Below are 13,738 nucleotides of genomic sequence, written 5' to 3'. Positions count from 1 at the left end.
GCCCCGCCGAGCCCGCCCGGCCCCGCTCCCCGCCCGCCCCCGGCGCTTCCTGCTTGGCCCCGGGGAGCCCCGGGAGCCGCGGAGGGCGCGGCCGCCCGCCCGCCTTTGTCTCGGCCGGGCCGGGCCGGGCCCCCCTGACCCCCCTCCCCGCCGCAGGAGCCATGGGCCGGTAGGAGCATCCCGGAGGGACGCGGCGCTGGACATGGAGCCGGCGGCGCGGGCGAGCGGGGACATCCTGAGGCGGAACCCGCAGCAGGACTACGAGCTGATCCAGCGGGTCGGGAGCGGCACCTACGGCGACGTGTACAAGGTGAGCGGCGGGGGGGCCGCCCCTGGCACGGCCCGGGGGCTCCCAATTGTCTTTGAAAGGATTGGACGCGAGGGCACAGGTTTCCCGGAGAAGCTGTGGCTGCCCCTGGATCCCTGGAAGTGTCCAAGGCCAGGCTGGACGGGGCTTGGAGCGACCTGTTCTAGTGGAAGGTGTCCCTGCCCATGGCCGGGGGTGGAATGCCATGATCCTTAAGGTCCCTTCCAGCGCAAACCATCCTGGGATTCTGTGATTTGCGCTCGAGGCTTGACTTGGTGAATGTTGCGGGTGATCCTTTCCACGTTACTGCCGGAGGAGGTAGAGGATATCTGCTGCCCGTACCTGTTTTCCAGAACGCATCCAGCTAAAGCACCTGATTAAAAGGGTGCAAGTTTATCCCCGAGGTTAATAATAGCCCGCCAAAGGCAGAAGCAGATTAAAGCTCTTCAGAAGCTGGAACGGAGTTCCAGCACGAGGTAGAGTTAGTGCAGCACGTCAAGTAGATGCTTTTGAAATGGTGCGTGTGAAAGGTGTCCCTGTCCACGACAGGGGGGTGGAACTGGGTGATCTTTGAGGTCCCTTCCAACCCAAACCATCTGGGACTCCGTGAATCTGTGTTGCCAGAACCACAGTTATGGGGGATAGGAGGGGTAAGACTGGTGTGTTGCTCTCACTGGAGCTCCTTCCTCATCCATCAGGGACCTTCCCCATCCATCAGGGACCTTCCCCATCCATGAGGAACCTTCCCCATCCATCAGGGACGTTCCTCACGCGTCGCAGATGCTCGGCAGCTTTTAGGGCTGGGTGGCTTTTAAAGAAAGCCTTGAATCTTCCAGCCTGCCTTTGGCAACCTGCATGTTCAGCTGCATGGGAAGGGAGGCTGTGTGATGTTTTCCTTTGTAGTGCTGTTGAGTGTGTTTAAAATAGACCTGACACAGCCAAGCGTGCAAGGAAAGGTGTGTTCCTGTGCCACATGAAAGGCAGCGGTAATTGCTCCTGCTGGGGGAGGGCTCTTTGCTAATGTTCAAATTGAAGTTTTATAGATGGATCCCGTTCCCACCACCCCTTTGAAATGGTTACTTATGACCTCGGGGAGTTATTTTTAAAAGTTTTCACGGTGCATATTTACCTTCCTCTTTTATTTTTTTTTTTCCTCCTACGGTGCTGTGCACAGATCACTCAGCTTCTTTCCCGAGGAATTCCAGCGCTAAATCCTTTAAAAAGAACATTTCAGCTGCCGTAAACCTGGAACTCGGCATACCTTGAGCTGCTTTGTTTGTGTGTGCCTGCGTAGTACAGGGCAGCATGACAAGAAACAACCAGGCAGCACGACAAGAAATAACTAGTTGTGTTGCAGGGAAGTATTTTTTTGTGTCATCTCTTCGTGGAAAAAGAAATATTCTGCTTCTCATTATCCTGGTAATTAGTGGAGAGCTGTGCTGACATGTCATCCAGCTTCCGCTTCCGGAGCTGGTTTGAATTCATGGCTCTGCTCTGTGCCATGTAAACATATCCCCTTTAAACAAAAAAAAAAAAAAAAACACCCCACAACCCTCTTCCCCCCCCCTTCCATTCTTTGGGTTATGAAAAATGTGCCTTTTACTCCTGAAACGGTTTCAGATAAGGAATAAACCCAAAGCTTCTCCTAGTGCAGCCTGGCAAGTTTAAATCCAGGTTTTTGGCAGTCGTTTTAGACGTCGTTATGAGCCTGAAAGAAGTATAAAGTTAATGAGTTTAAAGTAGTTTGAGAGGCCACATTTGTTTCTAGGTCATTGGTTTGCTCTTTGTTTTTGTAAAGCCTTGCAACAGGGAGGAACTGTATCAAGGGAATACTGAATCAGATGGCACTGCCTCTGATGACAAATACGCACAGCAAACTTATTTTTTAAAGTCACTGATGTTATGATAATTTTTAAAAGTAAGGTAAACCTTTTTTTTTCTTGAAAGGACTTAACGTGTAAACACTGTACTTTTATTTCCCTTAGTCCCTGGTAAGTCTCAGTGCAGATGGCACATCTTGTGCTCGCTGAGTGCTGTCAGTAGTGTTTACAAAATGCATTTATTAGTGACTGTCCAACTGTTTTTATGTTGCAGAGCTCGGGGAAGGTTTGCTAGAGAGTGCTCTTAAATTAACATGGAATTTTCCCCTCACTTCTTCAAGTGGTTTCTCTGCTCCTTCGCTAATAATGAGTCACCAGTGTCTCCAGCACAGTTGTTTTTGGGATGTCTAAGCCGGGCAGCCTCTGACTGTGGGACATCTGCCTCTTCCCCAGATGCTTTCTGGTGGTGGTGGTTCATGCTTCAAATTCTTCTTGGGGCATTTGGTAGCTTTTAGAGTAACTGGCTCTTTTTTGGATGGTGAAGGCGGAGGTTAAGCAAATATTTCTCTTCACTATTAAGTTACAGAAGAATATTTAAGGCTTTTCTAAAATTTTCCTGCCCACTTTGCTTTTCATTACTACCATGAAAGCTTAAAACTGAGCTGTGTTTTCTTGGTGTTTGTGGGTTTTATTTCTCTTGTCTGTCACAAGGCACACAATGGTTGATTGTAGGATTGCTGGTAAGTGCTGGATTGTTGATGTTGTTTTAATATTTATCTTTTTTTTCCCCCCAAAATGCATTTCAGGCTGGGGGAGAAACCATCTGTAAATGAACTCTTCTTGTCTATTCCCAGCATGTGTAAATAGGTCCAAGTTTGGGTCTGGCAGTCTTGGAAGTGATTTCCATTGCAATCCTAATGTGTTAGTTATCTGTGGCGGGAAAGCTTTTTTCCTTTTTAATAGAGGATATTATTATTAAGCCAATTATGGTCCATTGGAATAATTTATCTCTCAAAGAATCATACCAAGCTCTCTTAAATTACTGGCTTTGGAAAGAGGTTCTGATAAGGAAGATTAGGAACTCACTAGAACTTGATAATGTGCTGACAGTGTATTTTTGTCCCCACTCTCTCAAATTTAATCTGTCTTTTCTGTTTGCCCACCTTAGTCATAAACATGAAAATCCCAAACCAGTATTTAAAAATGGCATGAAATTTGCTCATGCATCTGTTTCATGCTGAAATAGATGCTCTGTGTGTGTGTGTGTGTGTGGTGTTAATGCAGAAACATCCAGCTGACGGGTGTCTTGGAGCAGAAAATTAGACACGAGGCTAGAAACTGTAAATGGAATTTAATCTCCAGCACTAGGAAGTGGCTGGTCAGATCCCATCCCAGGTAAACTCCCACGGTGTGGTTGGATGTTTCCCTGGATGGGTTTTCACACCAGCGTGACCTGTCAGTGAACCTGCAGCTTTTCAGTAGGGCTTTGTGGTCTTAATTTGTGCCAGGCTGGTTTGATAACAGGGTCACATCAGGAGCTGTGTAAACACGGGCGTCTGCAGTCCACGATGTTTTCTGGAAGCACTTGGAATAGCATAAGACTGGCCTGTTTTGGTTAGCTGTTGGAATTTGGTTGCATCAGAACATCGAGTTTTTGTGTGGCTGTGGAAGTCGGTGTCCTGAAGGGAGCTGGGAAATAAGAGCTGTGTTAGGGGGATAATTTGCTGGAGCTGATCCTTACTGAGATTTCCTTCGTGGGCTTTTTGTCTGAGTATTTTTGAGTGACTCTGAATAGCTTTGGTGGTGAGATTTAGGAAAATGTCCAAGGCCAGGTTGCATGGGGCTTGGAGCAACCAGGTCTAGTGGAAGGTGTCCCTGCCCATGGCAAGGGGTCGGAATAAGACGGGATTTAAGGTCCCTTCCAACCCAAACCATTCACAGGGCTTGGCTTTTCGTGGTTTTTCACGCAAGTGCCCCAAACGGAGTTTTTAACTAATCCTTGGTTTTGCAGAAGGGGAACAAAAGGGTGGTTGATGGAAGGGCCTTGTGGAAGGAGGCTCTTGTTTGGCAGCTGAGCTGGGAGCTCATGGATGTGCTCAGCCCAGCACCCTCCGCACGCCGCTCCCGCGGGATGAATAGCTGGATGTCTGTCCTCCCAGGGAGATCAAACATGACCTTGTGCAGCCATTCCAAAGCTGGCTTGTTTTGGGTTTTCCAGGCAGGATTGTGAGCAGTAGCTTTCTTTAACAGGAAGCACAGGGGACGAGGAATGTACCAAATTAATGGCAGAACCTGCCCGTAAACACCAGGCGGATTTTTATCGAGCATCGTGGAAATTTCATCCCTTCTTGAGTCACCTGCTCAGTCTCTCTTGTATTGGGATTGTTATTATTATTTTTTAATCTCCTGCACCAGATAAAGGCATTAACTTAGAAGAAACCTGCACTGGTTTGCCACTGATCACTGCTGCAGAGAAATAGTGAGCAGTGAAATTGGATTGTGGCACACACAGACTCTTCTGCTCAAATGCAATTTGAAACAACAAAAACCACTTATTTTATTTTATTGGTTTGTTGTTTTTTTTTTCCTAAGGTTGCCATAAAAGTGGGGCTGTGTTCAGTTTGAGTCAGGTTTTGGCTCTGCTTGTGTGGTCACTGCCTTATTCTCAGAGCTCTGGAGTATAGTTCCTGATGCAGCCAAGGGCTGTTTAGAGCCTGTATTTGATATTTAGAAAATGTCATTCTAAATTCACAGATCAGGAAAGTTATCAGTTAAAGCATTTTACTACTTAAAATCAGTGGGTTAAGAGTGGAGTATTAAGAGTTTTTTGATACCAGAGTAGTTATGGCTGAGACAGTTTTTAATCACATATTCTCAACTTTCTACAAATCTGTTTTGGCAGCTGCCAACCAACTGGATTAGCCAGCCCTGACTCAGCACTTCTGTCCCTGGTGAATATGAGTTGCTGCCACATATAAATGACCATAAAGCATCTGTCACATTGGGGGATTCCACTCTTCCTCTGCACATCAAAGCCTTCTGGCTGCTGTGTTTGCTGTAGCCATGCCTGAACTGTGTGTACTCTTTTTTTTTTTCCATGAGGAGGGTGTTTGGGATGGCGTGGAACCAGCGCTGTCGAGTTTCTTCTCGTTCCTGTGGAGTTCCTCTCCTGGGAAATGACAGGCTTGTCTTTTAGGATTAAGTCAGTAGGATTTGTATTTTGAGAACTAAGATGCTCAGTGGCTTATTGACAAGTCTCTGTTAGGATATTCAGGAGTGGAATGCGAAACCCTTGCTTTTCCATTTGTGATATTTGTAACTTCTTCTTGTTAAGCGTTTGGTCTTTGTCGTGGAATGTTCAAAGCAGTTTGGCTTTAAATGTTACCCCCCATCATTCATGTCCCTCTTTATCAGGAACTGCAGCGAGAGGACAAGGGGTAAAAACTGAAAAGGGGAAAGTTAAGTTAGATGTTGGGAAGGAATTCTCGGCTAGGAGGGTGGTGAGGCCCTGGCACAGGTTGCCCAGAGAAGCTGTGGCTGCCCCTGGATCCCTGGAAGTGTTCCAGGCCAGGTTGGATGGGGCTTGGAGCAACCTGGGCTAGTGGAAGGTGTCCCTGCCCCTGGCAGGGAGTGGAATGAGCTGGGCTTTAAGATCCCTTCCAACCCAAGCCGTTCTGGGATTCCATGTTTTCTGTTAACGGTAAGTTGTATGGTGAGAGCAGTGTTTATCCCCATTTCTCCCTGTCTCTTACTTTGAAGAGCAGGTAGTCTCCAAAATCTCGAAAATAAGGTCTGATTTCTTTTCAACTTGAAAAGAAAGTGAATAGTGCAGTTCATGCCTCCCCTTTGAGGGAGACCACCCCCGCCCCCCAACAGCAGAGGAGATCTCCGGGAAGGAAGAACAAAGATCAGGACACCGGGACCTACTTCACCTCTGTCTCCGGAAGATGCAGTGGTCATTCTCATTACCAACATTTCTGGATAACCTTGAAAGCCTCCGGGATTTATGGGATGAGGTGTCTGAGCGAGTCCCAGTTCTGTCAGCAGAGGAGCGTGGTAGGAGCACAGGGATCATCCCTGTCAGAGGGAGCAGCTCTTCCTGTCAGCGAGGCTGTGCCGGGGTTTGGCAGCGCGTTCCGCTGACACCAGCAACTGTCCGGCCACGCTCCAGCTGGAAAAACAACCTTCCCTGCCACCTTCGGTTGTGTTTGGCACCTGGCTGCTTGGATGCAGCTGGGAATGATGAGGAGAGGCAGCATCAACCCAAGGTGCTTCCAGTTCAGAATGATGCAAAATGGGTAAATCTCCATTTTCATAAAGTTGTTCTTCAGCTCAGGGCAGCCCTGATCCGCGTGTTTGAGGTTGACAGGACTTTTCACAAGGACGTGGAGTGACAGGATGAGGGGGAATAGCTTCACACTGACAGGGTTAGACTGGAGATCAGGAATAAATTCTTGGCTGGGAGGGTGGGGAGGCCCTGGCCCAGGTTGCCCAGAGGAGCTGTGGCTGCCCCTGGATCCCTGGAAGTGTCCAAGGCCAGGTTGGAACAACCTGTGCTAGTGGAAGGTGTCCCTGCCCATGGCAGGGGGTGGAATGACACGATCCTTAAAGTCCTTTCCAATGCAAACCATGCTGGGATTCTGTGACTTCCTCACACTTTGTCATGTGTTAGAATTTTGCATTTTAAATTTTTAAACAAGTTGGAGTAGTTCTTTCCTGATTTTTTTTTTTTAAGGATTCCTAGCAATTAGAGCACTCAGCAGGGTTTGATGGATGCAGCAGCCTTTGATTTGTGGTTTATGGCAATTTTGGGGTTCCTAAGTGCATTCTGGATGTCCAGTAAAAAAATTGCATCCAGAGGCTGGATAAACTCTCCCTTCCTAGATAGTTTTGACAAGAGTTTCTGAGTTTGGTGCAGAGAGATTTCTGTTCTGCTCTTCAGCTCTCTAAATTCCTTCACCCAAGTGTTAGAGTAATTCATTTTATCCAGCACAGTGGATTGTGTCCACAAAGACCTCCTCAACTGCTGCAAGAGCTACAACTGACCTTCTTCCATGATGGATGGATGGAAAACACTGCTAAGAAGCTGCAGCTTGACTGTGTCTCTGGAGCTTTTTGGTGAAAGAGCACATGGGAGGGTGAGCAAAGGAATGGCTTTCAGGCTTCTCCTTCATTTGGGATTGGAGCTCAGGGGTCAGTCTGCTTTGTGGGTGGTGTTTCCATCCTGCCCCTGTGAAATCCTAAGGAAAGGGATTCAAGAGGGTAGTTGCTTATATAGAATCATAAAATAGTTTGGGTTGGAAAGAGCTTGGAAGATCATCCAGTTCCACCCCCTGCCATGGGAAGGGACACCTTCCACTGTCCCAGGTTGCTCCAAGCCCTGTCCAACCCGCCCTTGGACACTTCCAGGGATGAGACAGCCACAGCTTCTCTGGGCAGAAACATCAGGGAAGTGGAGGAGCTTTAGGGGAAGGTTCAACACCTTATCTCTGAGTCAGGGAGCAGGAGCCAGGATGGCACATTCCTCTCTGCTGTGTCAAGAGTCAGTTGAATTATGGATCTGGTGGATTTAACATCACACATCTCTCAGAATTGCTCACTTGTGAGACTGAATAACACTAAGATAGAGTTTGAGCAGACACTGCTCAGTACATTGGGAACAGGCAGGAAAAAATCTGACATTTTGTGCAACAGAGGGAGAGTAAGAAGAGCTGAGTTTTTTGCTCCAAAGCCTTTACCTCTTCCAGCATTTTTCCCTGGTCTGTTGTCCTTTGTGTTGCTCTGTGTTTCTGCTGACCTCTCTGCTCCTGAAGATAGTGAAAAGATTGTGCAAGATGCAGTCAGGGATATCCTCAAAGTACCCCAGTCCTGGTGTCCAGAACCGCTGCGTGTACTGATCCTTCAAAGTGGCATCTTTAATGCTGGATTTGATATCTTGGCGTGTTGGAATTACTCTCCTCCCAAGTCTGATTTCGTGTCTTCTGCACAAGTGTAGTGTCTGGGAGGTTCACGTTTTCACAGAGATGAGGAAGGTTTGGGTGGAGAGAGAATGACTGGAAAAAGCTGAATGAACTGTATTTTCAGCTTAGTGTGAAAAGCTGGATTTGCAACCTGCTGAAATGGGAATTTTGAGGCACTCCAGAAAGGCAGGTGCTGTTTCTCTTCAGAGTGGAGAGGTCAGTGCAGGGGGACATTGTTGTCTTATTGATAAGAAATCGTTCCTGAGGTACTTTTTGAGTAGCTTTGTCCTGTGCAGCATTAAAGGCATCTTCTTGTATTTGAGGGGATGGTCCACCCCAAAAAGCTGTATTTGTGTTCTGTTCTCAGCTGTGTGGATGATTCTTTGCTGACCATGGCTATTGAAGCACCCCAGAACTGTGTTATATTTGCCTTAACTCACTGTTTAATGTACAGACATGCAGGATCACAGCTGAATTACAGCCATTAAACTCCCAAAGACGTTTGGGGGATTTAGTCATTAATCCCAAGGGAAGATAAGTGGCAAAGTCTTGCACAGGCACAGGGATGTAAACGTGGTAAAAAGAATAAAGGTGGGGCCGTACCATCTTTTATAGATGTATTTTGTCTTGATCAAGCTGAAGTAATTAAAATCTGACAGGAAGCATTGCCTGGTGAGTGCTCCTTGCTCTCCAGTGATGAAGAGCTTCAGCTCTCTGTGTTTTATTTATGAGGGGTTGGAAAACAGCAGCAGCCGAAATTTTGAAGCATTTGGTGTGCAGTGGGGAAAGGGGGAGTGTTTGATGTATCCCTTGCAGGTATTCCCAGCCCAGACCCCAGACCTCAGTCCCCAGGATAAGCAGTTTCTGATAAAACCATTTTGTTTTGTCAGGCATGTCTGGGATTGAATTTAAAGCACTGTGTGAGCTCTGCTCCTCTGCTCCTTGATTAATTGGGAAGAGGCAGGACTAACTTTTGGATTAACACAGTGCCTTTTAAACTTTGCCAAAACAGTTCCTGTCCAGAGTCTGTTTTTAAGTTTGGCTCACAGTATCCAACGGGACAGAGGGATTTCTGAGGGTGGGTAGGGAGATCTTGGGAATGTTTTATGATCTGCCATCTCCTCAGCATCCGACCGAGCGCCTGCTCAGGGCACATGAACATAAATTTTCCCTTTTTCTCGTTCCGTGGGTGTTGAGTTTTGTGTGAATCCTGCAGTGGGAAGTCTGGAGTACGGACTGACTGTGCTGGCTGGAGCTCCTGATAGGATGGAGGAGGAGGACAGGCAGGCTGTGGCTTTGCTCCAGGAAGGCATGATGTGCAATTCCTCATCCCTGGAAGCGTCCAAGGCCAGGTTGGACGGGGCTTGGAGCAACCTGGGCTAGGGGAAGGTGTCCCTGCCCACAGCAGGGGCTGGAATGAGATGGGCTTTAAGATCCCTTCCAACCCAAACCATTCCATGATTCTCTGAGTAACTTTCCCTGTGTGCTTTGTTGTGCTTCCTAGAGCAGAGCTGAGGGATAGTTTTGGGAGCAGGGAAGCAGCCAGGCTGTGCAGAGTCCCCACCACGATTTCCTCTGGCTTTCTCAAACACATTCCTTCGTGGTGTCTGGCTCAGGAAGGCTGGTCCATGGAAAATGCACACAGCTGCTGCAGGGAGAGGATTACATTTGCTGGAGATGGGATCTGTGGGCTTGCAGGCTGAGCAGCTTCCTGGGATGGAGGGACATGCCGTCAAAATTCCCCAGGGATCAAGCAAAGGCGAGTTTGAAAACATTTAGGGACAAATAGGAATAAGGCAGGGTGAAAAATGTCCCCAAGTATATTAAAACTCAAAAACATTTCCTTAAAGTTCCAGTTAAATCATCAGGCCTAATTTACTGCAATATTCTAATTATGTAATGATGCACAATATTTGAGCAGTGTGGTTTTGGTTCATTTTTGAAAGAAAACTGAACCAGTAAAGTGAGGAAGTGCCTGGCCAAGTGCTCGAGATCAGGTGACTGAAGTGAAACTGGTGCTTGATAACTGGAGGTTAAAGTGTAGAAAAAGATTCTCATTTTTGAGTGACATCAAAAAAGAGTCTTGTTTTTCAAGTGACGTTGTTTAAAAGAGTTAAGCAGTCCAAACTTGAGGAAAAAACGTTTTAAAAATTAAAAAGGAAAAATCAAAACATTTTCTCCTCTCCATTCTGGCTAAAAATAAAATGTGAGAGGATAAGAGAGCTGAAAATCGTGCAAGTTATCATCTGTAGTGAAATGGCAGCATATTTCCTCTTTACTTAACCAGTGTGAGTGCAACACATATTTTATCTCTAACCTTTCTCATGTACTAGCACATTGAGAACTTCTATTTTTCCTCATTAAAAAAAAAACCCTCCTGAAATGTCAATTCTGTTTATTCCAACGGAATTCCTGGGCTGGGATTTCGAATTTTTCCACTGCGTTAGAAATATTACTGATTGCTATTTCATCACCTTAAAATTCAGATTGTAAGTCAATGTTGGGTTTTATTCCAGTAGAAACAGCTGTCCCAGTATGAGAAAGGAGCTTCATCTCTTACCCATTTCCCACCCCAGGAAGGTGACAGTTGATCCAGGACAGATGCAAACCAAAGCTTAATTGTAGAGCAGAAAAAGAATTCTCTCAGCTCCTATTTTTGATTAATTTTCCTTTAACTCCTTTGATTACACAGCTGCTTTCTTTTTAATTCATTCTCTCAGTTCTGGTTGCTGTTTTATTTAACAATAACAACAACAAACAGCAAAACCACCCAGCCCTATTTTCTTTATCAGGACAACTTCAGGGCTCATTCCTTTGAATTTTGTCCCTGTGAGTTCATCTCTGAGGACCTGAAATTTTTAGGGGGTGATCACCAAACAGCTTGGTTGGAGGGAGATTTTTCTACTTAAATCTACATTTTTCACCTGCACCTCTCTAGGTTCTATCAGATAAATTAGGATAAGGAAAAAGAGTCGATATGGATTTGTACCTTGGGTTTGAAAGGCTGTTGCAATCTCAGAATTCCAGTTTTTTCCTCTTTAAAATGCCTGTGGTGGTTCCTCAGTTTTGCCTTTCTGAGGAGACACATTTATTGTGTTTTATCCAACGGTTACAAAGTAGTTAAAATTTTCCTTTTCTTTGGTAAAGATGTAAACGATGGTCTTAAATTCTTTAGTTTTTAATTAAAATAACCCAAAACAAATCCACTGCCTTTTCCTTCAGCAACTTGTTTTCTCCCTGCCTGGAAAGCCAGATTATTTTATTTTGTCAGTGAAAAGAAGAGACACAGATATTTTCTTTCAAATATTTTGATTGTCACATCTCTTAGTTCTTTCATCTCTAAGGAATAAATAAATAAATTACCCTGCAGCTCATAAAATACATAATCTTTTAATGTTACTTGAATGTGTTCTCCATAATACTGTTTTTTTTTTTCCTGTGTCATGGTCTATGCATTTCATACAATAAAATTGTTTTATACTTACTCTCCCTATCTTCTGGTGAATAAACCCTTTTAAAATCCATCTTGGTTTGTAGCTTAATGTATTCAAAGGTATATTTTCTTTTTTTTTTTTTCTTTTTCCCCTGTTTTATACTCTGGCCAGTAAAGCTGTTGGGCATCTGCTCAAGTTGAAGTATATCAACCACTTCATGGACCTTCTTTGATTTTCATGATCCTATGTTCAAAAATGTCTATTATACCCCAGGAAAGTGAGCTATTTGTAGGAGCTTTTCAAACCCGTCTAATGCACGTGGTTGTAACTTGAAAAGGTTCTTTTCTCGTTCAGTTTTTGCTGCAGCTGGGTCAAAATCGGGGCTTTTGTAGATGTTTTTTTTTTCCCCCCTCATGTGGTATTTGTTTGTATCTTTTGTGCTGCATTAGTTGCTAAATAGTACTTCTGTGGTCAGGGTCTGTTTCTAGCTTTAGCTTTTCAGTTCTAAAAGAATGATGCCAAATATTTTTCAAAGGACGATCTGCCAAGACAATTTCATAGGAGAAAACCAACCTCTGCTTGGAAGCACAGAGCTGACTTCTTTTGTTCTTTTGCCCCCCCCAAGTAAATGTTAAGATATGCATTTATCTTTGCTTTATCATCATTATCCTCACTGCCATAGGTCTTTGCCTTAATAATTATTGCTAGGAATGAGAATTAAGTGTTTTAGTGGCTGCTGAGACGTGCAAAGCCACTTTGCTTGTACAAATCCTTCTTGCTTGGTTTTCTGGAGAATAAAAGGAGTTGGCCCAACGTCATTAATGAGCTGTTAATCCCTTATTGCTTGAGTTAATTGGCCTTGAGTAAGAAAGTGTTTGAAGTCTGTGAGTGAAAGGTGGGTTCCCCTCCTCCCAGTTTTCCCTGCAAGAGATAAACTATCTAAATTTCACCAACGGCCAGTAAAAGTAAATAACATTTAAACCTTATTTGCGTTATAGCTGTGGTCAGGGGTGCCAGTCATGGATCTGGGACTCAGGTTTTAATGTGGAATTCGTTTAAATCCTGGTGCTTCTGTGCGCTCTGGGTCCTGTTCCTTCAGCGAGGGGAAAATGGAAGTGCTGGATATGTGGAGATAGGGAGAGACATCTGGGAATTCTGCCTCCTGCTTTGTCCTGATGTGTGTTCTGGAGGTCGAGGAGTGGCATTGTCCATGTGGAAAGCACCCACAAAGTCAATATTTGTCCTCGTGCAATATTCAGCTGGGAGGTCCCGAGCGATGGCTCTCATGTGATGCCACTGCAGGATAAACTGGAAAATAAAATTAGCAGGTGAATTTCTCTTTCTAAAATTTATTTTTGGTTTCTCCCCAAAAGCAGTGGTGAGCTGATGTTTGTAACAGATGATTCTGTTTTAGTATCTTGAATCTATAAAGTCTCTGTTGGGGTTTCTGAAAGCCTCTGTGCCCTCCACTATAAAGGAGCCTGGTACTGCTTTCCATCTCCAAAAACCCAGCTGGGAGATTGTGGGGTGAACAATTGCCTCTGGGTCATTCTGCTTCCTAAAAGAGCAGCAGCCCTGAAAATCAGAAATGGTATTTAGGTATCTTTTTCCAGCAGCAAAGAGTAACCAGACATCGGATTCGTAGGTGAGCTGTCCTGGCACACCTTGGGAGAGGAGTGGGAGGGAGAGATGGAGCACCTCTCCCATGAGGAAAGGCTGAGGGGATTGGGATTGTTCAGCCTGGAAAAGAGGAGCTTCAGTATGACCTGGTTGTGGCCTTCCAGTACCTGAAGGGAGGGAGCTACAAGAAAGATGGAGAGAGACTATTTCCAAGGGCCTGGAGGGACAGGACAAGGGGGAATGGCTTCCCACTGCCAGGGGGCCAGGGGGCAGGGTTAGATGGGACAGTGAGAAGGAATTCTTGGCTGTGAGGGTGGGGAGGCCCTGGCACAGGTTGACCACAGAAGCTGTGGCTGCCCCTGAATCCCTAGAAGTGTCCAAGGCTGGGTTGGATGGGGCTTGGAGCAACCTGGGCTAGTGGAAGGTGTCCCTGCCCATGGCAGGGGGTGGAACAAGATGAACTTTGAGGTCTCTTCCCATCCAAACCATTCTGGAATTCTGTGATAGGTCTGGCACAAACCTCACCCTATCCAGTAAGATTTGCATTAACATTTGCCAGAGTTGTCCCTTTTTTTTTTTTTAAAACTTTCCTCTTTT

General features: G+C 45.6%; 1 protein-coding gene across 2 annotated transcripts in view; it reads left to right on the top strand.

Annotated features, from left to right (window-relative positions):
• Positions 1 to 136: 136 nt before the first annotated feature.
• MAP4K5 (mitogen-activated protein kinase kinase kinase kinase 5) overlaps positions 137 to 13,738 on the top strand; it is a 54,746-nt gene continuing 41,144 nt past the window's right edge. For both annotated transcript variants that reach the window (XM_017825516.1, XM_017825515.1), the window contains exon 1: positions 137 to 310. In XM_017825516.1, coding sequence (XP_017681005.1) covers positions 203 to 310 — 108 coding nt within the window. In that variant the 5' untranslated portion in view covers positions 137 to 202. The remainder of the gene's footprint in view (positions 311 to 13,738) is intronic.

The sequence above is a fragment of the Lepidothrix coronata genome, unplaced genomic scaffold, assembly GCF_001604755.1.
Source record: "Lepidothrix coronata isolate B3197 unplaced genomic scaffold, Lepidothrix_coronata-1.0 Scaffold119, whole genome shotgun sequence".
In the NCBI taxonomy this organism is placed as follows: Eukaryota; Metazoa; Chordata; class Aves; order Passeriformes; family Pipridae; genus Lepidothrix; species Lepidothrix coronata.
Note: the sequence above shows the minus strand (reverse complement) of the source record. Positions and strands in the feature narration are given on the sequence as shown.